Source organism: Taeniopygia guttata, chromosome 1A, assembly GCF_048771995.1.
Source record: "Taeniopygia guttata chromosome 1A, bTaeGut7.mat, whole genome shotgun sequence".
Taxonomy (NCBI): domain Eukaryota; kingdom Metazoa; phylum Chordata; class Aves; order Passeriformes; family Estrildidae; genus Taeniopygia; species Taeniopygia guttata.
This window is the reverse complement of record NC_133025.1, coordinates 43,730,511-43,758,189: the sequence shown is the minus strand read 5'-3', so window position 1 is coordinate 43,758,189 and position 27,679 is coordinate 43,730,511. Positions and strand designations below refer to the sequence as shown.

General features: G+C 36.9%; 1 protein-coding gene across 5 annotated transcripts in view; it reads left to right on the top strand.

The window, feature by feature from the left end:
* NR2C1 (nuclear receptor subfamily 2 group C member 1) overlaps positions 1-22,974 on the top strand; it is a 47,145-nt gene extending 24,171 nt beyond the window's left edge. For all 5 annotated transcript variants that reach the window (XM_030261506.4, XM_030261520.4, XM_030261490.4 and 2 more), the window contains 11 exons: positions 2,657-2,738; positions 4,308-4,487; positions 6,421-6,568; positions 6,670-6,760; positions 8,486-8,670; positions 11,892-12,054; positions 13,466-13,587; positions 16,613-16,752; positions 18,545-18,682; positions 21,802-21,907; positions 22,418-22,974. In XM_030261506.4, the coding sequence (XP_030117366.4) occupies positions 2,657-2,738; positions 4,308-4,487; positions 6,421-6,568; positions 6,670-6,760; positions 8,486-8,670; positions 11,892-12,054; positions 13,466-13,587; positions 16,613-16,752; positions 18,545-18,682; positions 21,802-21,907; positions 22,418-22,592 (1,530 nt within the window). In that variant the 3' untranslated portion in view covers positions 22,593-22,974. The remainder of the gene's footprint in view (positions 1-2,656; positions 2,739-4,307; positions 4,488-6,420; positions 6,569-6,669; positions 6,761-8,485; positions 8,671-11,891; positions 12,055-13,465; positions 13,588-16,612; positions 16,753-18,544; positions 18,683-21,801; positions 21,908-22,417) is intronic.
* The last annotated feature ends 4,705 nt before the right edge of the window (positions 22,975-27,679 follow it).

Here is a 27,679-nt window from a genome sequence, read left to right as displayed (position 1 = left end):
GTGATATTGTAACTAGGAAGGGTTGTAACTCCCTTAGCTGGTCCCCAGTGTACCTTACTCCCATGCACATTATATGTGCCACCTCCTTAGCTGCTACCCTCCAACTTCCAAGCTTTCTGTCCTGCATTATTCTCAGCCTGGGGGATGAGATGTCACTGATGTGAAAAATGTCAAAAACATGCAAGAATAAATAATGATCTTTTTAAGCATATCCTTTTACTTCCATTAGCTGATGATACAGAGGAATCTCCTGATTTGGAGACTGCAGTTAGACCATCATATTTGATAGCTGCTCTTAAATTTAAACAACCTTTTTTTATTATCTATATAGATCACGTAAGCTTTATTCTGTATAATATCCTATGGTGTACCAAGAATATGCTAGATTATTTGACCATCTGAGAGAATTGTTTAATTAGGTGTCTCTTGAACTAGAAGATGCTGTTAAGGATTTGGGTGGGGGTTTATAGATCACTACAAAATTTTCTTTTAAGCAATCTTTTTTTCAGCTGCAGACCCTTAAACTGTTCAGTTTGTACTCTTCTGTGAGCTAGTCAACTGATTCACTACCCACACATTGCGTAAACCTGAAAGTATCTGTGCATTATATAATACTACTGGTCTTGAAATTCATAGTTCTTTGCAAATGGTCACCCTAGGTTCTTGCTCCAAAGAATTTGATTACTGTGAATAGGGGACCAATAGCAAAAGCCAATCCTATTGAGAGGCATTGAAGCATAGTGTTATCATACACTTTGTATTTTAGGTAAGTCTCAACAAAAATATAAACCTGTGGGATATGAGTAGTCCACATAAAAATTCTTTTCAAAGACAGCTTAAGAGATGAGAAGTGTGCCACACTGGTTTATAAGGCAAAATTCAGGAAAAGAGGAAATCTGTAAGAAAAATTGAGAGCTGTAGTTCTGATTGTATCATTTGGGCAAAATAGGTCAGTTTGAGAAGCAACAGGGGGTATTCTGTCACTCCAGTTAAATTGTTCTGTTGTACACAGATATGTATGGGTAGAGATTTCCTTTGTCCATTTAAAATTTCATTAAATACAGAGTACCATTCGTTTGCTGTTCACCTGCATACCTTTGGGATCTTTTGTATTTTCTCCCTCAAATGATTTTTCCATCTCCAATTTCACCTGTTTTCTTCTTCTTCTGTAGTCTTCACTTGAAATGCCCATTTGTTTGTTCTGCCAGAAACCTCTCTGTTATTGCATCTTATCTTTACGTTGACTCATTTGGCAAGATCCTTCCTCCTGTCATCTATTTTAACTATAGTGACTCTTTTTGATACTGATAGTAATTTTTTATTCTTCATGTTCAAGGTCAGTTAATAAGTTCTCTGGGTCTGTGGTTTTTATCTCCTCATGGGCTGATTCTGTAGTCCTTCCTTATTTGAAACCTCCCATTTCAGTGCAGCTTCAATATATAGAAGTACTTAGAATTTATATTTTCTATAATATCATGAAAATACATAATGTTAATACTGGAAATTTGGAAGGATCAATAGGTTAATATTCCCTTAACTCATCATCTTGTTTTTCTTTAAAAATTGGTGTTTTTTTAAAGAAAACATAAGAGATTAATCTCAGAGACTGTATTGGTAACAAGGCTAACTAGAAATAAGTATGCTTGTTGAACTTTCCTACATATATCATCTGTACTATGTTCCAAACTCTAAAAAGCACAATTTCTAAATTTTCTCTGTGGAAGAGAGGGAACTTTTCATTATTTCCTTTTTTATCAGAGGTCTTGTTCTGAACATGCAAAACAAGAATGAGGAGTCTGGCTTCCATTTAAGGCACAGCAGAAGTTAAAAACTCTTCAAGCTTCTAAACTATATTCTCTTTTGAATGAGAAGAACATTTTTTTCTTTTCCATGTCAAAATGATGTTTGGTTGTTATTTGTAACTTGTGTGTTCCTTTTTTAAATGAAATTTTTGCTGTGCTTTATTTATGTTGTGGTTGGATAGTTTGCAAAGATTAAGTGAAATGTTCTGGTGCCTGCCCTGTAGAACTGGGATTCTAAAATTATGTTCTTAACAAAGCTTTACCAGAGACAAATGAATGAGACAAGACAAGAATATTTTAATAATGTCAAACTGTTACTGAAAGCCAAGCTGTATACCAGTTAGAAGTTAAAGGTTGTGTCCAGAGTTACATTTACTTCTGGTCCATATTTATGTGTATTATTAAAAAAGAAGTTAATAAACCTCTATGTAGGTCTAGTAGCTTTTGCAAGGAATTTTTTTATTCCATCTGTTTAATGATTCCATCTCTTTTGCACTATTGATGAGCTATTAGTATATAAATGTAAAATTGAACAAATGATAAGAGTATGCAGATGCTCGAAGTTTTTCAAAATGTCAGTCCATTTTGCAGAAGTAGTATTTAGAGAAATGAAATCTTGAATTCTTCTCAAAAGCATTACAAACAAAACTCTTGTTCCCTCCTGAAAGGGAGCATAGTGGCATGGCAGGTAGTGACTTTGTGTCTCTGAAGACCATTAGATATAATCAAGAAAACATGATGCTTTGTAGATTTAGTTACCTATCTTAGACAAAAAACACAAGCATAAGATATATTTTACTATTTCTAGATGGTAAGAAAAGCAAAAATTAAGTTCTTTCCCATGTTTTTTTCAGATTTTAACGGACAACTCCCCCAGTGAGCAGGGCCTAAATAAAGTGTTTGACCTGTGTGTTGTGTGTGGAGACAAAGCATCAGGTATTTGGTTTTTTTCTTTCTTTTATTTAAGTGGTGCAATTTTATAAAAGCAATTTAAAAGTCTTCCAAAGCTGTGTAACAGTTTACATTCATATAAATGTATAAATTTCTATACATGCAGTGGAGAATTTCACTAAATGGTACTTTAGTATCCATGGATAGAATTTATTGTTGTTTTATACAGAATCGTAGAATATCCTGAATTGGAAGGGACCCTCAAGGGTCACTGAAGTCCAACTCTTGGCCCTGCACAGGACACCCCAAGAGTCACACCCTGTGCTTGAGAGCCTTGTCCAAACACTTCTTGAGCTCTGTCAGGCTGGTGCTGTGACCACTGCCCTGGGGAGTCTGTGCAGTGCCCAGCCACCCTCTGGGTGAATATAACATACAAACATATAACCTAAAATCTCTCTGACCAGCTCCATGCCATTCCTTTGAGTCCTGGCACCTGAAGGAGTAGGTCAGTGCCTGCTCGTCCATTTCCCCTTGTGAGGAACCTGCAGACCACTATGAGGTCTCCCTTCAGCAGGGAGCAGACTTGCTAGAAGGTAGAAGCTACGTCAAAGAGTAGGTGAAGAAGCGGCCCTGGTACTCTGCATAATGAATATTCATAATCCAGCTGCCACTAAAATATTTCAGACAATATTCTTTTAATGCATATGATGCTTTTGAAATTTCATATTTTAGTAGTGGTAAAAAGGTTGTGACAAAGGAATCTAGAAAACATGTCAGAATTTCTAGAAACTTCAGCAAAGAACCTTAAAGTGTTTTTTCCTAAATCAGGTCATATTTGTGACTTGTTTTGTAATGTGCCATAGGTATTTCAAGGATTCATAAACTAAAATTGTTGGAACTGCCAAGCATACCTTCCTCAATCCTTTTTATTTATGTTTATAATTTTATGCACAATCAAAATATTTTACTTCTAAAAATAATTGTCAACTTACTTTTTGTAGTCTATCTTAGAAATTTTTATATTATACAGGAAACTTGCTGAACTGGTCTTCAAAAAAAAAGTTGTACTTATTCTAGATTATTCTTCCATTGATGTTTTACTGCCAGAACTATGGACACACTATTAAGCTGTTAAGAAAACAAAAGGTGAAAATAAAGCATTGAAGTTACTGCCTCATGCTGTCAAATGCCATGTTTACACTTTCCATGGTTGCGTTAGATTTAATGCATACAATTTCAACAGCTGAAATTGTTATGAGAAATCATGGGAAAATTACTAGAGAAATCTATAAATTAAAATTTTTCTTGCTATATTCTTACTGACCTGTTTTCTTAGCCTTTTCTTAACACTGCTGTCAACAGATAAGGAAATAATTTAATAAGCAACTTGCCTGTTTGTAAAATCCTGTTTAAGTGCTTTGAACTAGAAAAAAGGTTCACTTGCTTTTTTATGTTGTTTTATAACCCAAATATATTTTAAGATCTGCAACTGGAAAAACAAGTGTTTCTTTTTGGGTAAAATAGCTAATACTTTGTCTTTAATAAACGTAAAGTCTAAAAAGTTAATATGATACTGTAAAATTAATGCAGTGGTTTTTGTTACTTTGTAACTAGGGCGTCATTATGGAGCAGTAACCTGTGAGGGATGCAAAGGATTCTTTAAAAGGAGCATACGGAAGAATTTAGTTTATTCCTGTCGAGGAACGAAAGACTGCGTCATTAACAAACACCACCGGAATCGCTGCCAGTATTGTAGGCTGCAGAGATGCATCGCCTTTGGGATGAAACAAGATTGTAAGTCTGAGTAAGAACAAACTACTTCACCTGGCAGTTGCTTTGTGCTACAAAAGATATGCTTTGTATAGATACAAATCATTATCTTGCTTACATATTTTTAGATCGTTGTCTCTTTTTCCTTTAAAGACAGTTTGGTGTATCAGAAATATTAAATGTTTTCAGGTGTTTGCTTTAAAAGCTTAATAAGCTCCCTCTCATGTCATAAAAGCGAATGAATTGTTACTCCTACATGGCAAATATCAAACACGTCTGCATTTTTTTGTGCAGTTCAACTTTTTTATGTGTAGATTAAGTTACTGAACTTTTTGAACTCCTACCTTCCTTTCAGTTTTTCCACAGCTGAGATTACTGGCAATTGCTGTTCACTTTTGGCAAAGCTCTGCGGAGACAGTTTTTCACAAGGCTGAGATCCATAGTGATCTAAAGTTCAGTTCTTACCCATTCCTGCAGATTCCAAGTTCCTTTTTAGCTTTCCATACATTAGATATAGTGGTAGAGATATATCACAGCAATATCTGAATACTAAAGACACAGAAAATCACACAAAATATAAATTCTTCAGACCTAATACTGTGACGCTGTTGTAGTACATACAGTATTGGTCTTGTTCTCTGCTCTCTATCATCCTTATTTTACTGACCCTCTTGAACTTCTGTGGATATTTTCCTCCTTACAGCCCTGCTTCTGTCAGCAGAAATCAGTTAGACAGAGGAAATTAATTCAGAAAGGGGGAAAAAGCTGGGGCAGTGAAAGTGGATCTTTAGCCTCTGGTTCAGTTGGCAGTAAGTAAGAAAAGGCCCCTCCACAGAAGAGTTTTTAAGCAAACAAAATCACTGGGCCTAGGGATCAGAAGGCAGGAAAATAATCTCTGGGTCACAGGGGAGTACTGAGTGGGGGAGAAGATTGTTTGTTGATAAGAAGTCTCATTCCTCAGTGGGGTGGGGAAAGGGAAGAAAACTTATCAGAGTCTTGGACTGTAGCTCCCTCAGTGGAAGTTATTTGTCCCTTGAAGAAGCCTTCACAAAGTGAGACTGCTAGTGAGCACAGCATTGACAAAGGAAGATGAAATACTTGCCTCCATCTCCCACCCTTTAAAGCACTATTTGTGGGTTGCAGGCTGACTTCAATAGCATTGTCAATACTTAAAATTACAACATTTGGGGTTTAAGATACTTACCAGTGTAAAAATCTGAATAGCATCACAGTCTACTGCTATCTTGAAAAGTTTTTAATTTTTTATCTGAAGTTACACATTTTTCACATTTCCACATCTTCCCCATAGAGGGTAATACTGTAAGTTTCATTTTAATATTCAAACCAAGGTGATACATCTGTAGGCTAAAGCCCCAGTTCATTCCATCCTGTTTCACTGAGTCATTCAAATTAAAAATCCACTTCTTCTCTGAAGTCGGTGACTGTGGGTCAGGGTGTTGCCCTGATTGGTCTTAAATGGTCTGAACTCAATTTTGTGAATGTAGCTTTCCCTCTGTATTGTGAGAAGTCCTAATTTGAGACACTTCTTTAAGTGAATGAAGTTACATGGGTTCAACAGATCCACAGTCCATGGAAAAATGTACCATGAGTCCTTTACAACGGAAGTGAGAATGTGAGACAGTGAAACTGAGAGAATGAGGAACTTTAAGCTTCCACTTTGATTCAAATTAAAAATGAGGGGATGTCTCCGTTAATTTTAACTTTGAAATGTTGTATGTGTTCCATCTCAGACTTTGACTACTACATCATTTCACTTAGAACTCATCAAGTCGGTGTGCTGGTTTTATTCAACTTGTTAGCTTGTTGGTTATTGGATGTCTTTTATATATATAATAGTTTCAAAATTATTATTAAATCAAATATTAAAGAAAGAAAAAAGTATTATTTCTTATCCTATAATTTGGGGTTATTTAATAGTTGGGTATTATTTCTGTAGCTGTACAGTGTGAGAGGAAACCTATTGAAGTATCAAGAGAAAAATCTTCGAACTGTGCAGCTTCTACAGAAAAGATCTACATTCGGAAAGATCTTCGTAGTCCATTGGCTGCAACCCCAACTTTTGTAACAGACAATGAAACAGCAAGGTATGTCAATTGTATTCAGAAGTGGCTATCTCTGTCTTCTGAAAAAGGAAAATTCAGTTGTAAAATCCATCAAAATTAAAACTTGTGCTGTTTTCTGTCAGATCAACAGGTTTGTTGGAATCAGGAATGTTTGTTAACATTCATCCATCTGCAATAAAAAGTGAGCCTACTGTGCTGATGACTCCAGATAAGGTATGTGATGATATGACTGATATGGTAAGTAGAGCTAATTGCCGTAATTTTATATGTAAGAAGAGAAGGGTGTTCTATTTGGCTAAATTAATTTTTAAAACACTCCTTTACCACATTCACCAGTGTTTCAAATGCCTTCTCTTTACAAGAATCCTCTTAGCCTCACACAGTAAAAATGCTAAAAACATGACAAAGTAAATCCCCTTCCTTTATGTTTTTAGAGAGTCTTAAGGGCATTATTATTTTAATTTTTGTTTTGGGATAATCCTTACACTTGGCTTGCTCTTTTGTACAAATCAAGTGAGGTTTTCACAAGACTTCTCATGGCACTATCACAGTGCCACATGTAAATACTGGATTCAGGATTTTTTTTTCCTGAATCACTATATTTTTGGCAAAGCTGGTAAGACCTATCTCATCGACAATTATATTGATGAGCTGGTTTTCCTTTGTTTCCATTTTGTTGCACTTACTGATCCACTAAAGCCATATGGTAGCTTCTTCACATATGCACAATAGGAAGCATTTTTGTTTTTCTAGCTGATATCAAATTACCTCATGTGGGAGAATGGATTGTAAGAGAATAGAGATAGTGCTGCAGACAATCTTGCCCCTGCTAAGTTGCAGCTGTGTAAGACAGGTGACCAGTGTTGAAGGAGAAGAGTCTTGGAATACTGATGTGTATTGACCAATCACAGAAGAGTAAGAGGGCGGGCAGGTGTTACACATCCGAGAGAAATGGTATGAAGAGTTAGGAAGAGAAAGGTGGAGTTAGGAGGAGAGAGGTGGTGGTAACAGGTTTTGCTGTGAAAGGAAGGGGTCTGTATTGCTTGTGGGGTTGTAACAGAGAGAAGGTTTGAAGGCTTTAATAAACTGCTGATGCTTGCTGCTGTCTTCGGCGCCAGTCTTTTGAGTCCTCCGTCAATTGGGGAGTTTTTAGATAACAGAGGACTGATGCTGGTGTCAGTCATAGCCATGTGACGACCGTCAGATTGTTGCCCTGTTTCAGGGGTGAGTGACAACAAATGTAATTGTTGCCCTGTGTGAGGAGTGACCAACAACACCCTCATACAGTTTTCATGCATTTTGCTTTGCTTGCTCTGACTGGTGCTACGAGCAGCTGCATACTTGTCTGTAATAGCGTACCTCCTTTTTTTTTTTTTTTCTTCCTGGAACAGAGTGGGCCACATCTTACTGCCTCTCTAAGTTCCTAGCCAGCACTGAATCACTTTTTTCCTTTGCAGTTAAACAAAGACATAAACATCAAAAAGGCTACAGCATAATTATGTTTCTGCTTGTTTATAAAGGTGACTTTTCATGCATTCCTTCTTCACAGACGTTCTCCTACTCTCTTACTACTGACTCATTGACACAGTGAAGGAAGATGCTAAAAATATAATCTTGAGCAGTTTTATATTCCTGGTGATGGACTAATGCATAGAGATGTGAAATCTTCTTTCTGCACTTGCTTACCATCAGTAGTATTCTTTCTACTGATAGAAATAGATAGCTATTCTATAAGTAAATGTCAAAATATTCCATATTTTAGATGCAGTGCAGTGTCTGATTGCTGTATTGTGGTTACCCATGTACTGAAAACAGTTTTCTTACAGGTATATTTTTGTATATGCTCTATTCTTCATTTGTGTGAAAGCTAGGCTTTTCTCCTGCAGGTTAACTGCTGCCGATTAACTGAGAATTAAAAGCTGGGGTTTTTTCCCTTAGGTAGAAGCATGTCAAGGAGATTTAAGTACACTGGCAAATGTGGTGACTTCATTAGCAAATCTCAGTAAATGCAAAGACACGTCACAAAGCAGTACAGAACTATCCATGATCGAAAATTTGAGCAATGGAGATGCATCATTACCTGAACTCAAGCAAGAAGAACAAGCTAGTAGTGATGTTACAAGGTAAGGCATGTTACACTTAAAAATACTATCCTTTTCAAGAGAAGGTCTCTGTCAATTCAGACCAGCAATTCATTAAATCATCACAATGTAGGAAATTTATCTGCTTTAAAAGTAATAGCAACATTAGCGTAAGCTCGTGTAGAAGGCAAGTATTGTAAGATTCTTCCAAGTGAAATCAGAAGAAAGTTCCATTAGAGAAATAAATCATTTTAGTTGTTTGTACTTGAAATTAATTTCAGTATAAATGCTACAGCTGATTTTCTTACTTCTTGATTGGCCACACTATGGTATGTTAGGTCTTGGACTATAGTCTTAGTACTTTGCATCATCCTGGAAAACTTGCTCTTAAGAGATCTCATCTGTGTGATAGTTATGTAACTATTAATCACCTTAGAAGCTTGAAAAGCATTTTCCTTCTACATAAGAGAAATTACAGAATTCTCACTTCCAATATTAATGAATTCACTGAGTATCTTACAAACTTGTATTTTGCAATGAGCCACTGTTGGTGAGCATATGTGTAAGATGTATATACAGAACATTCACAGTTATTCCATCAATCACAGTTGTGCTCTTCCTTGATTGTCATATCATGCAAGCTTCTGCCTGCCGTCCCAGCAACTTTCTTTTACACACCACCTACATTTTACATTCTGTTCTGAAAGTGTTTGTGGAGTAAAAGGGGGAAAAGGTGGGGGTATAGTAGCTGAAATATCTGATCTCCCCTGTGGTCTCTACTGCTTTGTGTAATTGCAAGCAGATTACATTTTTTCTGTTCCTTTCTTTTTACTGCATAGAAAGTCAGTCTGACTTTTTATAGATGCTGATTTGGGCCTTTGCTATGTCCCCCCTAGGTAAAGAATGTTAGAATATGCTGTGTAAGTAGTATTGTTACATGTGCTGACAGACACAGATATCTAGTTCTCTCAGCCAGAGTGTTTGAAGTAGCTGACTTGACATACTTGTGAAGTAGGTTACCTAATAGCTGTACAGTGGGGAGGTTCAAGTTAAATATTGCTGTGAAAGGGAAGTTGTTACTCCAAGAGAAACTAAAAATTTTCTCTAAATTACTGAGTTCCCTGTCAGGCCCTATGCCAGCATGATCTAACAGACACAGAGCTTTATTGAGGAAGAAGAGTTTAAGGGACTTCAGAAAGAACATTTCATCCATCCATGCTTTTCATGTATTTTATTATATACATTGCTAGCAGTACCTGCTGGCATAGAGTATAGCTTTTGCTGCAAGCACCCCATTGCTTTTATATTGTAATTTTACATGCCTTGTCCTCTAATGCTTCATGATATTCTTTCTTTACAGTTTATTTGCAGTCTTATATATATGTTGATGACTGAGCCTGACAAAAAGAAAAGCAAAATTATCTGTAGCAAAGGATATCAATGCCCTGTATTTTAATGTTGATTATGCCTTGTTTTCTCACTTTGTGGGCTAGATTTTCATAGCTCCCAGGCAAGCTTTGTTCTAGATTCTCTTTTACTTTACAGACGTTTTACTTTACAGACATTGCTCATGTTGGGGCTTAGTATAGGAAAGGACTCGTATTACTGAGCCATGAGGAAGCAAAGCTGCTGCTGACTTCTGGCTTACTACTGGTAGTTTATGAGATAGAAGGGAGAAGATTTCTTTCAAAGCAATATTGAAGAGTGACTTGGGGGAAAGTGTCATGGGCAGACATGGTTAAACAAGTGTATATGCCCACACTATTTTTCTAGCACTTTTCAGCCTGTACTATAATAAATACAGGATAGTGACAGATGCATATGACCTTTACCTTTTGGGGAAAGAGGAAGCCTTGTTATTTTCTTAAATTTCTGTCCCTGCCACATGAAAAATGCTGCAGAGATCCTGTTGTTTCTTGAAAAGCAGCTGTAACTGAGCTGCTGTGTTTGCCTGTTCTACCTAAGAGTGAATTGTGGAAGACCTGAAACAGATCTTCTAGCAGGAGTCTATAGTATAGTTTCTTGAGCTGAGCCATGAATGCCTTCCCTTTGTGCCAGCTTTGCATATACCAGAGACAGAAGATGGTCCAGGTATGTCTGTATAGTTCACTCATGTATGCCCCAGTCACCTTCGTGTGTATTCATGAAGGTACACAGGCTAGTGAGGACCAAAAAGTAGTTCATTTACCATCCCAAGCCTTGAGGCAGTGTCAACAGCTCTTTCTCTATGATATTTCATTTGACTGACTGTAGTTATGTCAAACAGCTCGTTGGTGTATTTGTTTTTTGGGTTTTTTTTAAATTTTTAGACATGCTAGTGAATTCATGTAGCTACAGAGTGTGGGGATAGACAAGGTGGCCAAGTTCTGTCCCAGATTTTGGCGTTAAATCAGTGATTTTTAGACTCTGTGGTAATAAACATGTCTATAAATTGAGAATGAGCTCTACATACAAGCTGATAATCAGCTTTTGTAAAGTCTTCAGGTCTCAGAGTGTTAAGTTTTCCATACAACACTGTATAGAAATGTTGCTGTTCCTGGATATGTCATCTGTCTGTTGGCAGTGATCAAGTCTGTGTATATTTGATTGAAGGTGTGTCAGTTGTAGTTCTTGGGTGCATTTATGAACAGAAAAACAACATGTGTTATCAAGCAGCCAGATATTGAGTAATACATCTGTGCTTGTCCTGACATCTGCCTTCTAGCATTTGTGCTTGTGAAAGCCAAGAGCCACTGCTGCACAGCAGAGGGTACTAAGGGCTGTATTGAAAGCATGGGAGTGCTTTCTCTTACATACAAGCAGTCTTTTCAAATTAAGTTGAAAAATCTTCTTGTAGTTACAACTCATTACTTAACAAAAAAATAATCTTACTCTGTGCTTCATAGCAGTAAAAGCCTGTAAAATTTATATATGCATTAAGTGACTGTAACAGCAGTCTGGTGATCATGTCCTCAAAGCACTCATGCCAGCACTCTCAGTGAACATCACTAAAGAGATCTCGAAAAGCAAACTGTGATTCAGCAGCACAACCAATATGTCAAAACTGTGAATTTGTTGGCAACTAATATAAACAGGATCTGCTGCTAATTTTTGTTCCAGAGTTTGAGGGAATGTCAGGAAAAGCATGCTACTGACTTTTATTTTCTAAATCTCACTCTTTGAAACAGACTTCTACATACAGGTTTCAGACATGTGCAGGTTCCTCTTAAATTGAAACAGTCTCTAAAGTAAAATTTTCTTTTTGTTTGTTTGTGATCTTACAGGGCATTTGATACTCTTGCAAAAGCATTAAATCCAGGAGAGAGCCCAGCATGCCAGAACTCTGAAAGTATTGACACCAGTGCACAGCTCCTTGGTGGAGAAACAAGCATGAACATTGTTGAAATAGAGGGGCCACTACTCAGTGATGCTCATGTAGCATTCAGGGTACTGAATACTTTCTTACTGTTGACTGTTAATAACTATTTTGACATAGTGATCTACAATAATGATCTGACTAAGCTTTATTTTGAATTTCTTAGAGGAGTATTTGTTCAAGTATTGGCATTAATTTCCAGTTAATGAACTGCTTCTGTTCACTGTTTAATTCTCTGTCTGGGAGAAAGTCCTGCACTCTGCAGTGGTTTAGCTGCACTGGTTATGTTATAGTTTCTTATCTTAAAAATACTGGGTAAGCCATACAAAAGGATTTACATAGACGAGGTATTTGCACGAAGCAGAGTCAGAATTTCATCACATGAAGCAGAGTCATCATCCATATTCTCACTTCTTAATGGGTGGGTCTGATCCAATCTGCTACTGGACTTTGAGACCTTTAAGTGTATTTGTCAGCTGCTTGTTTGTGTAGATGCCCTATTTTAGTTTGCTAGTAATTGACTTAAATACAGTTGCTGTGTTAGTTAACCATATATTTTCTGGATTTATTTCTCATTTTACAAACTTGTAGGAATTCCTTCTATCTTTTTTTTTTTTTTTTAATCACCTTATTTTCATGGACAAATCAAACAGCTTGGTCATCCGAAAACTTAGTAACAGGCATTTGGTTCAACTTTACCCCTCTTACCAGCATCTGTTTTGACATTCAAATGAACATCTCTAATGCAAATGTCAGCTTTTTTTATTGCATTAGCCAGAACATTATATTAAAAAATATTAATTTCTGAAGACAGAATTACATGTTCTAAGTTATTTTGGGTGGAATTTCTTCCTTCACATAGGCAGGTAACATCACTAATTTTACTTACTAACATTGGGAACATCCTTTCTGATATATGTCGGTTATATTTTTTGGACTTGGTAGCAGCTGTGTATTAGGTATTCTACTCAAACATCAAAAGATTTCTCTTGTATTTCTTTGTAAAATATTAATTAAAAGTAAAAAATGTGTTTTGTGAAATAGAATTCTGTCACACACACTCTCTCTCTCTCTCTCTCTAGCTCCAGAAGTTGTAGCTCCTCTAAGCAAGTTCATTCCAGTTACAATGATTCTCTCTCGTATTCTTTGAGAATGTCTCAGAAGACAGTTTTGGGAGTTTTTTGAGTTTTGAGATTTTACATATTCAGTTGTCCCAGACATGAATCTCTATGAACGAATCAAAATTTTTGTCTTTTTTGTTGCTGTGTAGTTATTTGACATACAGCATGTAGTGGTGTGGCTAATAGTGCAAAAGGGAGTCATTCAGTTTTGTGTTGGCAATATACCTTTTTATTTAAAGAACAGTTTTATTTTTTCACTTTAAAGAAACTCCAAGGACTGATTTCTTCCTAAATGTATTATGAAGAAAATAAAATAACTGTCTACACTTCCTTCTTTTTTCTTCCTACTTTTGTTTTGCAGCTCACCATGCCTTCTCCTATGCCTGATTATCTTAATGTTCACTATATCTGTGAGTCTGCCTCCAGGCTGCTTTTCTTGTCCATGCACTGGGCACGTTCCATTCCATCTTTCCAAGCTTTGGGGTAAGTGTTCAGTTTATTCACTTACGTTGTGGCTATGTGCTTTTGAATTTTTGGTTTTTACTGTTTTCTTCAGGGACTTGTAAAAATATAAAACTGCTAATTAAAACTGTTATAAATCTTAATTGTAAGGTAAATTTTCTGAATTAAAATTACTCCCAGTTTGAGTCCAGATTCAGGACTTTGCTTGGGTTTTGTAAGAAAAATGAGTAATTTAAAACAATCTAATGCCTGCATACTGCTGCTGCTTAAAATATTCTATCATTTTTTTAATAGCTACAGCTCTATGCTATATCCTGATGCTTATCAGGCAATCACCAAAAAGAAGCTTCTGTCTGAATCGCCAGAATTTTTATCCTTATAAGGTGAATTACAAGTAATAATCTTGTCTTTAATAACCTACATGAAGAAAAAGGTTTGCTAGATTTAGCAGATATTCAGAATGAAGTTGTCTAATTTCAGAAGATTTGCCAAAAAATAATTGGCTCCTGTAACCAAAAGGTAGTTCTAACTGTTCTTTTTATAGTTTGTATAACATCCTGCTTCTCCCATCAGAATTCAGTGTATCACGAGGTTCAATTTTGTAGTCCACTGCTGATCATAATGAAAAAAAATGTCCAAACTGCATGGGAAAAACTGATTTATCCTATATTCAGAAGTAATTTTATGAAGATACATCAAACAAATAAAGATACTGTATCAGCTCTGACACAAATGGTGAATAAATCATGATAATTTGTTCTCATCTCAGTGTTTCTGTTTAATTCAATACCAAAATAGCCTGTGTCTGTGCCAGCAAAGATAATTCCTTTTTTAAAATGAGAGATTCTCCTCTTTTCCAGGAAAGCTGTCAAAAGCAGGATGATCTATGATTACTGTTTGTGTTTACTCAGATGCTTCAGCCAAATTATTCTACACTTTTTAAGGAAAGATATTGTATTGTGTGTAATTAAGCCTGTCTGTTGGAGAAGGAGAAAGGAATATTGTACAAAGTTATAGAATAATAGGGGTAAAAAAATAGGTAAATATGATGTTTTATTCTGGTAGAAATTGTTGACCTGCAGAATTACAAAATGCGTAGCAAATGAAGATATTATATTATGTCATTCTAAGTTTAAAAAAGGATTTTGTTACAGAGAGACAACTGCAAATTAGTATAAATTGGTATTCTAACAAAAAATGGGAATTGCTTCTTAAAAACAAAATGTAGTACAGAAGACCTCTCTCTCTCCAAAAAGATTTAGCAAGAAAAATCTGCACGTGCTCGTTTTTTTTTTTTTTATGTTACTTCACAATATATTTTTCTGCTTAAAAAATGTGGAGGAGTAAGCTGCCATAATAGTGCTAATATTCACCTGTAATAGCATTTATTGACCCAGTCAAGATCATGGGCAATGGTATGTAAATAACATAAATTGAATTTTTCTTTGAAGCACCTAAAATGCAAACTATTTTCAAGTGAAGATTTATTTGAAATTAATGCAGCCTTTATAGTTGGAGTACATTATATCCTATAATTTTAACTTTCAGAAGGGTGACTCATTTCACTTTCAAACTGAAAAGAAATTCATGGAGCATGATGAGTAATGGTTTTGTAAGGAAGATGGAGAATTGTACCTATGTTGTTTCCTCCTCAGGCCATATTCTCCTTTAGTCACAGCAGAATAGCTGCCTTTTACCTAATGTTGTAGTTAATGATGCCAGATACTAATTAGTTCATCTTCCTGCATGGGCATCTTTGTTCACAAGAGAGTTTCCTACTGAAACCTTTGCCAAACTGGTTACAGCCTCTTCGTTTTGTGAGGCTGCTTAAGCAAACTTAAGGGCTGGTTCTAGTGTAACTTTGATCAGCCATAAAGATGCTGTAGATGATATGCTTATCTACACACATGCATGAGAGGAGTAGCCAGTACACCCTGTTTTCAATGGTGCTCAGCACAGTCCCTTTGATTATGTTAAAGGAGGTGAACAAAGATGTGACAAATACGTGGAGAAGCTGCATGTACACTATCATGTCTACCATAACAAGAACTTGGTCATAATGAAAAATACTGCTTTTTGTTATCTGTAAGCTCTTTGTAATCTGGTTAAGGACAAGTCTGTGTTCACCAGTCATTTGGCATCTTAGTATTGCACTAAATCATCAGAACTGTGCTTGAAGATTATATCTGCATTCTTCAAAAACCCACTCCACTGTATTTTTGTAGTTGAAATCCTAGCTTTAATATGCTTTTCTTCTTTGATAAATCTTGTACTTCTTTTAAATTTCCATTATTTATATTCACTGGCTAAAACTGTGAAACATCGTACCTGAATTAGACTCCTCTTTGGTGGGATTTGCTTTCTGGGGTACTGAGCTCTTGTTAAGCTCTGTGAGTTAGAAACTTGGCATAACTGAAAGTTAAGTTACTAATGCAAAAGTGGCTGAATATGAATTGATATATTTTATTTTAAGCTACAGCAAATAAATCCTAATCACTGGTATTTATAGTTTGAAGTCTGTATTTCAAACCTTATTCTAAACTTGAAAGGGATGCAGAAAGTAGCAGTTAGGAAGCTCAGAAGCTTGATCACACATGTTCCATTTCACCTGTATCTTTAATTTAAAAATTATACCAACCTGTCAGTTTTCAAGTGAAAAAAAAAAGACCCCCAAGTCTGTTCTATGTCCACAATACAGGAACAGTGCAATCTTTTTCTGTCCATGCATATAAATATTGTCCCAAATCCTTGTGTACACGATGGAGTACACTGGGATAGTTGTCATTTACTGTAACTTCATCTTGCTTTTGTAATAGAAATCTATTTCCTTTTAGGTCATTTAAACAAAAATGTATTGCTTTACAAAAGTCACTTTAAAATAGGTGTTTTAATTCTAGCATGCAAAGAAAAATGTTACAGAACTTCATTTTGGTGCTGGTTGTAATGATTGAATTAGATCAATGTTTTATGAAGTATTTCTCAAATATTAAAAAAAATGTGTGAATGCAAATGGCTGGTTTTATTAAATTATTTTGCTTTTTAATAGACAGGATAACAGCATATCATTAGTAAAAGCCTGCTGGAATGAACTTTTTACGCTTGGTCTAGCACAGTGCTCACAAATTATGAATGTGGCAACGATCTTAGCTGCTTTTGTTAATCACCTTCAAGGCAGTTTACAACAAGGTAAGGTGTATACTGTGCACATGCCAAACTTGGGGAATTACTTGATATTTTTAAAGTTTTGAAGTGCAGGGAAACTCTTTATTTATCCTTCAGTTGTTATTGTAAATTTACTGTTTAAAGAATTTCATGTTAATATTGAAACAAAATACTAGCAACTGTGGTCCCCAAGATAGAATTTTTTAGCAATTTTGCAAAAGTCAGTTATGATAATATTTAACTCCAAATTAAAAAAAAAAAAATGTGTGTTGTATTGTCTAATAGAGTTCTGCTTTATGTTAATATAATCAACCCAGATTAGGAATATGTTGGGCAACATCAATGTTAAGAACAAAAGAGTACTGTGAATGTGATTCCTCTGTATGAAGGAATGTAAAGAATGATCCACCTGTCCTTGCTCTTCATAGCTGTGACACAAAGCAGCTGAATGCTTTGGTGATACAGTTCCTTTACATAACTTGGCTTGTTGACTTCCATGTATTAGTTTTAGTCTACATGGAAGTCTTCAACAGATCTCCACTAAGTACTTCACTCCTTGCTAATCCTATGTCCTGCATTTTAGGCATATTTTTCATTCAAATGAAAGACATATCAGTTGGCATCTTTTAATTCTGTTGTGAGCTGGAGGGGAGTCTTTGCTAAGCTTTGTGTACTTGTGGATACTCACAAGGTTATCACCACTAAAAGCTATCCAGTCAATAATAGTATAATCTTCATCTGTTCATAGATGTAACACATTATTCATAAGGTAGATGCACGTAGAAAAATCTAACCATTTTCAGATGTAACTAAATTTTTGAATTTGCTGTTAGGGGTATGAAAATTCACTGTTGTTGATGCTATGCAAATGCTGATTGGTAAACTGGAAAAAAACAGCCTACCAAACTATAGATTTTTCATCTTCTTTTATGATAAGGTAATTAAAGAATTACTTCCAAGGGGTTTTTGTGATTTAAAAACATCTACAACATCCTTCTATAAGTAACAGTAGCTTAAAACAAACTGATCAAATCGCAAGATGTACTGGATCAGCTAAAGATGCTAACAAATCTGTGATTATCTCTAGCAGATAAAAATGGAATTTGGAGATTTTGGTCCGTGTAATATTTAAAGTATGTTTACCAGAAAGGCTATTGTTGTAATTAGTCATGTTTTTATCATTATTACAAATACATATTTCTACCATTTAAATTGGGAATTCAGGTTGACTGCAAGAACCGGTTGTGCAGTCTGCCAGCTGCAGTATCTCCAAGAGATACTAAGTTTGTGGAGTCTAGAGACTGGATTATGGAGGGAACAAAGTTTTCAGGCTGCTTTGCTATTGCTAGCTCAAGGGGAACAGCTCTGTACCAACCACATTCCCCTGAGTGTAAATCGGGGAAGGTGTATAGTACACCTTTCCCAGCAGTGGTATGGTCTCTTACTAAAATAATCCACAAAGCTGTACACTGTCCTTCCGTGTGGCACTTGATCCTTAGATACAGAGCACAGGTCAGCAGTAGCAGTATGTGCTTTACTTATAAGTAGTCCCTTCCTCGAGCATTTCAAGCTCTAGTCCATGCCTGATAACTGGAAGCATTAGCAGGAAGAGCCAAATCTGAAAAGGTGGGAAAAATGAGTGTTAATACTCTGTAATTGCTGGTTTCAAGATTATTCAGACCTATTAGGAATTTATGGATGGCATAGATTTCCCATTGTTTGAGTATAATAAAATAATTATTTTTAAAATTCCAGTGTGACCACATTTTTGCATGTGTATTAACTTGGTAATTTTTTTATGTGTGTCTTGATTTAGATAAGCTGCCAACAGACAGAGGAAGACTAGTAATGGAGCATGTCTTCAAATTGCAAGAGTTTTGTAACAGCATGGTTAAACTGTGTCTAGATGGATATGAATATGCATATTTGAAAGCAATCGTCCTCTTCAGTCCTGGTATGTAATTATTCCAAGTGTAACATTTTAATTTGTGCTATTTGTTGCTGCATACCTGTTTCGTTATATACCTCGTTTGCTGAAGAATCTTGGAAGGTTTGTAAGGACTGGAGGAAGAGGAGAGTTAATCTTCTAATGTAAACAACTGAATGTTGCTTTGGGGACTTTTTTTACAGGGGGAGACTTTGATTATTTTTATTTGTAGATTTTTATTTTTGGTTGTGCCACTCATGATTTTTGTTAGTTTGCGTTTGGGATTTGGGTTTTTTTTTCTTTTCTTTTCATTTATTTATTTTTTGCTTTTAATTTTGTGCCTTCTTTGTGGGGTGCATTTTCTGAAGGCCTGCAGTTTAATTTTCTGAAGTGTTGCTCTTGCACATCCAGATGAGATGGACTGAAGTTGGGATTTTAATATGAAAGACTATCTGGGCATCTGTTCTCACATTCAGAATTACAGAAACATCACTTCTCCCCCACACAGACAATGCATATAGCATTTCTAATGAATGAACACCACAAACGTTCACTTATGTTATTATTTCTGTCTTCTAAACATTATTTGCGTAATGTACTCTCAGTAGCATTACTAGACATACATTAGACAGTGAAGGTAATACAACTTTATTTCCCTTCTGGGTGATTAGTTCACAATAAGGAGGAAAGAGTCCTCTGGTTATGGTAGAAGCTTACTGAGTAATTACATTGTGGAACCCATGTATCTTTCCATGCCTGGATGTGGAAAGTTACAAAATTAATTTTCTTTATTTGAAAGTTGTAGAATTAACTTTTCACAAAAAGCATTCACGTATTGTATCAGTATCCTGCAGGCCTTAGATACATCATTCAGAATTGGGATTTAATACAAAGCCAAACCAAGTCTTTTGGTGAAAGAAAAATGTGTAAATCTCAAGTACTTCCTCTGTCTCCAAGAATTTTTCATGGTATTCATCCAAGTGCACAAACAAAACCTTGCATATCTTCCATTGCTACCTATATATGTAATTATATATATATATATATATATCAGTAATGGAATACTTCTGAGATGAAAGACATTAATGCAAATAAAATGTGGTATAAGTAGAGTCAGAACCCTTCAGGAAAGATGATAAATTTCCAGAGGAATTCCTATTGTGATAATTTTTCTATTGTGGATCACTAAGGAAAATCAGATCCTGGGTGTTTTACTATAAAATATAATCCTGCTGTCAGTCCTTATGACCAGGAGAGTCTTGCATGGTGTTATGTGTTTGCTTCTACAATTTACTGTATCACTGAAACAGTTGCAGTTTCCTGATAACCAGGACTCACTATTAAACCCACTAAATTTAAACACAATATTAAGCATGCTTGAAAATCTTTCCAGTTTTCCTTTTCTGTGAGGATTGAACAGTTGCAAATACACCATTATTACAGAAGAGACTTTCTCTAAGTGTTCTTACCCCAAAATAATCCTTTTCATGTCCTTCCTATACAAAGAACTGGCACAGGTTACTTCAAGAAAGAAACAAAATTATGGGAAAATACCTCAAGTCCATTTTTTTTAGAATGATGTCTCCTTGGATTTATGATAGAATCCTTTGGCCTGTGTGGAAAAATCAATCCTGTTAGACACCAAAAAATACTTCTTGAGGAACCTTGCACTTGCAAAGTAGCATTTACCTTTTTGTCTTTTTGTTTAGTCTGAAGTTTGTCTCCTTCCAATTATATTTGACAACACAAAAGGTAGAAGGAAAAATACCTTGGGAAAAGACTCCAGTCCAGTCCCATGATTGAGAGAAATTTTCGTTAGCTGATGTTTTCAAATTCACATTACTAATGAGTAGTTGCTTTAATGGCAATGTGATGTCAGGACTCTTGATCCTTGAGCCATATAACAAAATCTTCATACATATGAAAGTCATGTTTGGTACCTTGAACAGAAGGGATGTCCTGGCAATGCCTCACAGGCTAGAAATGACAATTGCAGGGATTTTACTGCTGTGCTGCTGGATGGGGCTGGGCTGTGCATGCAGCAGAGCCCTAAGGTAAGAGCCTCTGCTTTAGTAGACTCTGGTGATTCAGCTGTGCCAAGCCTGCTGTTTGATTGCCACAAGACAGCCTTGGGCAAAGAGATTAGTGTAAAGGGTGTGCCAAAAAGACTTGACATCTTTCTAAACGGCTGCAAGTGTACAAGCAGTGGTCTTCAAACTACTGTTTCCAGAAGTTGACTTCTTGCTGTGCTCCTGACATGGCTGTAAAAGCAGCAGCATGAAGGAATGCATTTTGCACATCAACTCTTAACTCTTCATCTACATGATTTGTCATGCTGGTATGACAGTAAAATTTTTGCATTCAGATAGATGGATAATAAAATTACAGACCATGTAAAGAGTTCAGAATTACTGGATAATAATTTCCAAGAGTGACTTGGCAGTTAGGTTGATGTCCTTTCATTTTAGTAGCACTTACATTTCAAGTAAGTTCAAATCACTGCTAAAAATTATGAAAAGCACATTTGAAATTTTTGTACCAAATAGGCAAGAAAGAACAATCGGCTACATACCAACCTATCTGAATTCAAAAAGCATTTGGACAATGCTGTCAGGCACACTGGTGATTCTTAGGGTGTCCTATGCAGGCCCAGGAGTTGGACTTGATGATAGTGATGGGTCCCTTCTAACTCAGCATACTCTGTGATTCAGTACTGTTTTCTACATGTCTTAGGCAGTTCACAGCTTTTTATTATGCTTCTTCCACTGATCTTAATTTTATATTTCATTTTTCATCTAAATATTATTTGTGCATCCAGTGTTCCGGGAAGTGTCAGTGTGTTGAAACAAACCTGTTTTACTGCTACACAGAGAACAGACTTGTATCATCAAGATTAGCATAAATATTGCAAGCACTGAATTTATTTGAACTCTTTCAAATGTCTGATTTTATTTATGGAAAGTTAAGTAAAATATAAATGTAAAGAAAGATAAATATAAGGAAGTAAAGTAGTGTCCACAACTGAAACTGAAGTTGCTGCAGCTACCACATAATTATTTCAGTATGCTGGCAACTGGATAGTTTGTATGGATGTTAGTTTATTTTCTGTAGAACGGGTATAACAAAGAAGAGGGTTTTTTTTTCAGATCATCCAGGTCTAGAAAATGTGGTGCAGATTGAGAAATTTCAAGAAAAAGCTTACATGGAGTTCCAAGACTATGTAACAAAGGCGTATCCAGATGATACTTACAGGTCTGTAAACTTAGATGCTTACTTGGTTGATTCTCATATCAAGAGTCACTGATTTAATGTAATAGACATATACATTTTCTTCTTACTTCCTTAAACTTAAGGAATTACCTTTAGAACACTTCAAATATTATGCATGTGGTCATACATACTATGTGTAGTATTTGTCATCTCATTATTAATTTCTAAAATTAAATGTCAAATAAATATTAGTAACATTCAATTTTAATTGCATCTGTTTGGAATATTTCCTCATTTAGTCTTAAATCCAAACATACATAGTACATGTAGTTGACAGGCATTGGTACATTTTCTGTATAGTTCAAGACATGACTAAACATAAATTTAATGCTATACTGATTTGAATATTTAAGCCTTTAATGAACTAGATATAGCAAACTTTGGCCAGTAGTGTCCCTTGTAATTTTTTTATCTCCTTTTGCTAATAATATGAAGAACGACACGAAAATCTGTGATCTGCTAAGTAACACTTTTCCTCAATTTATTTTCCAGACTATCTAGACTTCTTCTCCGATTGCCTGCTCTTAGGCTGATGAGTGCTGCCATCACTGAAGAGCTGTTCTTCGCAGGACTAATTGGCAATGTTCAGATTGACAGCATCATCCCATACATTCTGCGAATGGAGACAGCAGACTACAACTCTCAGATCATAGGTCATGGTGTGTAAAAGTAGCAGTCCAGGATTCTGTACCATGGCAATCATGGTGATGTAAATGCATACCCTGTCTCCAAGAGATGGTCATAAGCCTTCCAACGCACTTTTCCAAAGAAGGCTCATATTCCTCCTTTCCAGTACACTTGGGAAACATGGTGGAGTGCATTAGAATATAGGATCACTTCCTGTTCTTTATCTGTCTTCAAGGACTTGTAAATTAACTTGTTATCTGAAGAAGGTCAAGAATTGTCCATCCTATTTTTGTAGGTAGACGGACTTGGAATATTTGTTTATGAAGTTCAGGCTTATGAGGAAACTGAAGAAGCTTTGATTGAACTAAGGTATCTCAACTTAGTTTGATGTTTTAGACAAATAAATTAACTTTCCTCTCTGAGTTTTGTTTTCAGTGTTTTGCTGCTAGTTCTTTTTCACATATCAAGTGGAAAATACATAGTCAAACATGCTGAAAAGGCCAGTTTCCATGCAGACAAGACCCAGCTTAGTTTTGGCTGTTGTTTTGAAGAGTGATTTGTTTCCTGCTGAATTAAACACTGGATATCATACTCCCAAGTGCAGGGAAATAGAGGACGTTCACATTTAAAAATATTCTGATGTTAATATTGATGCAGCTGATCAAAAGAGAAGCAACAAAGAGTGACTGTTTTCCATGTGCAACAGAATACTGTATTGTAACAATAACATGTTAGGCATCAGCTATTTTATAGTATGAAAAACTAACAGAGAAGTGTATACTGCAGGCATTCAAAGACAGCATACTCCTGCTTTTTCTGGTCTCAGAGCTTTTTCACACTACCCCTCCCTCTTTCATACTCAATGTTCAGTGATGAAGGCATTCTAGATGCCACTTAGCTTTTGTCCTTGTCTTTATTTTTTGTTATGGCTAGCACTTGGGTATGTAATTCTCTTTTCCAACCAGTCCTGTATGATTCCTTTTCAAATTTGAGTTTGTCTAATCCAGTGTCCTTCCATATGGGAGCATAGCCTCTGCTGCTTTTCCTTTCCTCATTAGAAATGTGTCTAGATACTCCATACACGTTGCCTGAATCATACTCTATAGCTCCATCTATGGATGAGTTTAAATGCTCTTCTGTCTTGAGGATGTGACTCGTGTGACAAATAAAACTGACATGCCCTTGCTTCTTGTTTCCTTGCAACAGGAAGTTAAGCACCCCTGGCATGTTTATTTCCTCTTGCTTAAAATGAGAGAAGTATCCCAGTGAAAATGATGGTCTTCTTTAGACATTAGCACTTAGTATTTTCTGAATCTTGGGTCAAGGCTGAGTTCTATTTCGCATGACCCCTTTCTTTCTCTGGCAAAACTGAGTGAGGAAGAGCCTGACCCAATCAAGAAACACATGCCTGCACCAGAAATTGCTTAGCCAGAAGATCAGATTAAATGGAGGCCTTTGCCCACTCTGCAGTGGCAGTTCCAAGGCCACCCTAACACCAAGAGACTACAAGATGAGGCTTGGGTTCTAAAGTTCTTGAGTTCTGTAGTTTTTTCTCAGCATCCAAGGATTGCTACCAGATAAAAAACCTGAGAACTGCCTCTGACACTGAATTTCTGTGTTCTTCTGAATTCAACTAACTGAGCTGCTTGGATCTTTCTCTACCTAAGCTCCATAATCAGAGACTGTATCATAGAATCACAGAATCAGATGATGGTTGGGGTTGAAAGAGGCTTTAAAGATCATCTAGTTCCAGCCACCTTTATGGTCTGGAACGTCTTCCACTAAACCAGGTTGCTCAGAGCCCCAGTCAACATTGCATTGAATGCTTCCAGGAATGGGGCATTCATAGCTTCTCTGGACAACCTGTTTTCTCTCTACCCTTAGAGTAAAGAGTTTCTTAATATCTAATCTAAGCCTGCTCTCTTTCAGTTTGAAGCCATTCCCCCTTGGCCTGTCACTACATGCTCTCTAATAAGAAGTTTCTCCATCTTTCTTGTAGGCTCCCTCAAGGTACTGGGAGGCTGCAGTTGGGTCACCTTCTCTTCTCCAGGCTGAACAATCTCAGTTCTCTTAGTCTTTCCTCATGGAAGAGCCCCAACAGCTCCATGTCCTTCCTGTGCTGGGACCCCAGAGCTGGATGCAGCACTGCAGGTGGGGTCTCAGGAGCAGAGCAGATGGGCAGAATCCCCTCTCTCCTCTGCTGCCCACGCTGCTTTGGATGGCGTTTGGCTTTCTGGGCTGTGAGCGCCATTGCTGGGTCAGGTCCAGCCTCTCATCCACCTGCAGCGTGGTGCAGGAGAAGGACCAAGTCCTTCTCAGCAGGGCTGCTCTCCATCTGCTCATTCCCCAGCCTGGATAGATACCAGAGGCTACCCCAGGTGCATCACCTTGCACTTAGTCTTATTGAACCTCATGAGATTTCATGGACCCATTTCTCGAGCTTGTCCAGGTCCCTCTGGATGGCATCCCATCCTTCAGGTGTGTCAAAGGCACCGCTCAGCTTGGTGTCATCAGCAAATCTGCTGAGGGTGCTCTTGACCTCTTCATCTCTGTCATTAATGAAAATAATAATACTGTCCTTGATGTGGAACCCACATGTCACTGATGTCCCTTGGGATTCTGAGCTACTGAACACTACCCTCTGGTTGCGACCATCCATCTACTTTCTTATTCATCTAACATCAAATCCATGTCTCCAGTTCAGAAACAAGAAACTCTTTAATATTGTGGAGGATCATGCTACACAACTGGCCATATTTGATCCCACAGATCAAAGCACTTAGTGCTGAGGAGCCCTGATGGCATGCAGCTATGTGTGGGGGCCTTTGCTGTGCCTTCTCTGTGTTGGAACTGGCCATGGCAGCTGAGCTCTTCTCATGTTGTGCCTTTTGAAGGTTGTAGAGTTCAAGTTCTTTATCTGTGTTTCCTGGAGAGCTGTATGAAAATTACCATCCTCTGCTTCAGCAGGTGTGCATCTCATCAGCAAAGTTTATGGAAGTATGGAGGACTGTTGCTGCCAGCCTGCTGTGCTTGTTCTCTCCCCATGGCTTAGAGGCCCGTTTTTGATCTGTAGTTGCAAATGGGAGGTTGATCATTCTCCGTTTCAGGTCTCCTCAGAAATTTTGACCCTGCTTTCTAGTCTCTTGCTATCCTAATCCACTTCTGGCCCTAGCAGGCACAGGAGACTTACAGTCCTCTTATGTTAAAAGTTTAAAGGAAACTGACAACATATTACTCCTGAATATATTGGAGGTGATTTTCCAGGCATTCCACTAGTCTCAGAAGAGTTTTACTCTATTATTCTCCAGATTTATGAAACCCAGGTAATAGTAAGATGGAAATAAAAACCTGCTTTCCTTTGTAATGAAGCACACTATGCAAATCTCTCTCACATCCTTGAAGAAATTTTTCACTCCATAGCTTGAGCCTCAGGTGTAATATGGAATTCTTTGTTTACAGTTGACAAAAAGGTTCAGCTGATGCAGCCTCTCATGTGGTACTGTCCAGATTTGGAAACAGCTGAGAAAATATCAGTGTATCTACAGATGTAAACTTTTAGCAATTGAATCCCTCAGTTCAGCCATCTTTATTGCTTGAAGGGACCTTGAAAGATCTTTCATTCCAGCCTTTGATGGGAACAGGACCCCAGAAGAGACTGTCTAGTACCCTGTCCAGTCACATCTTGCAGTGATTGATTGCTCTCAGCATGAGAAATGTCTTATATAAGATTGTCAAGACTTCTTAAGGAGAGTTGCCTTGCACCAATGTCAGTCACTTCACTTAATATTCTAGGTTGGATTTCTTCTGAGCCCATGGATTTCTGTGGGTTGAGCCCTTGCAAGAGGCCGCAGGCCAGCTGTTCACCTATTGGTGTGTTGACACATGCACTCTTGTAGATGCGTGATTCGATGCTCTGCAGTCCAGCTGTGCTGGTAAAGATGGAAGTGAAGAAGATACTGAGAACCTCTGCCTTACCAGAATGACTAGTGAGTAGCTGCCCTGCCTAGTTAGGCAATGGCTCTGTATCTTCCTTGTGCTTCTGCTTACTACTCACATATCTGTAGAAAGCTTTCTTGTTATTCTTGACATCTTTGACCAATTTTACTTCTGTGTGAGCCTCAGCATTCCTGCCCACATTTCTGCATGCCATAGCAAGGTTTCTACAGTCTTTGATGGGTATTTAGCTGCCTTTCCATAGCTAGTATGTGGTGGGTTTTTTCTTTTTTTTTTTTCTTTTTTTTTTCTTTTTTTAAATTTTAATCAGAGCAGATGTCCTCAGAACCTGATTTTCTCTGGATTCCTCTCTTTGTTACCGCTTTGTGCTCTAGTGTGTTTGAATGCAAGTTAACTTCAGTTACATATGGACTGCAACTACCACAGACTGCTGGGTCAAGACTTTGTGCTTAGGATGTTAACTCATAAGCACAGAAACCTTGGTCATGTTTCACATGAGGTTGTTTAAATTCAGGTGTTTGTATATTGTGAGGGACAAAAAACCCCTGCAATTTAAGATGTTGGATACCTCTGACATTTGGACCTCTAAAGAGCCAAAGTCCATACATACTACACGTAGCAAACAGCTCTGGCTACTGGTAAGTGACCTTTCTCCCCCCAAAGTTTTACAGTTTTATGATAATAAATTTTCAAGACTGATGTAAAGGTGGAGTGCAGCTGATCTATGCTGCCTGCCAAGTAATCTGTTTTGTCTTTATGATGATCTAAAAGATGTATCCCATACAGGATTGTTGTGTCAGTGTTGCTCACTTTGCTCAGCAAGATCTTAATTAATTATTTCAAATTATTTCATTTATAATTCTTAAACTATAAATTCATCCTTTTGATAAGGAATGAGGCATAACAGACTTTTCTCAGGAATGGGAGCTTTAAAATAGGTAAATACAGGAATCAACATGTTTTTTCCTTATGCATCCATATTTACCATTACAGTCCTCTAAGAACAATGCAACAGCTCATGGAAAAAGCCAAACCGTGAAGTTCTGGGTTTGTTGTTTCAGTTACTTTAAGATAACTGCTTCTAAGTTAAATGAAATATATCAACTTACCTTCAACTGAGACCCTCAGTGTTTCTAACAGTCATTTTTTATGATTACATAATCTCACATTACC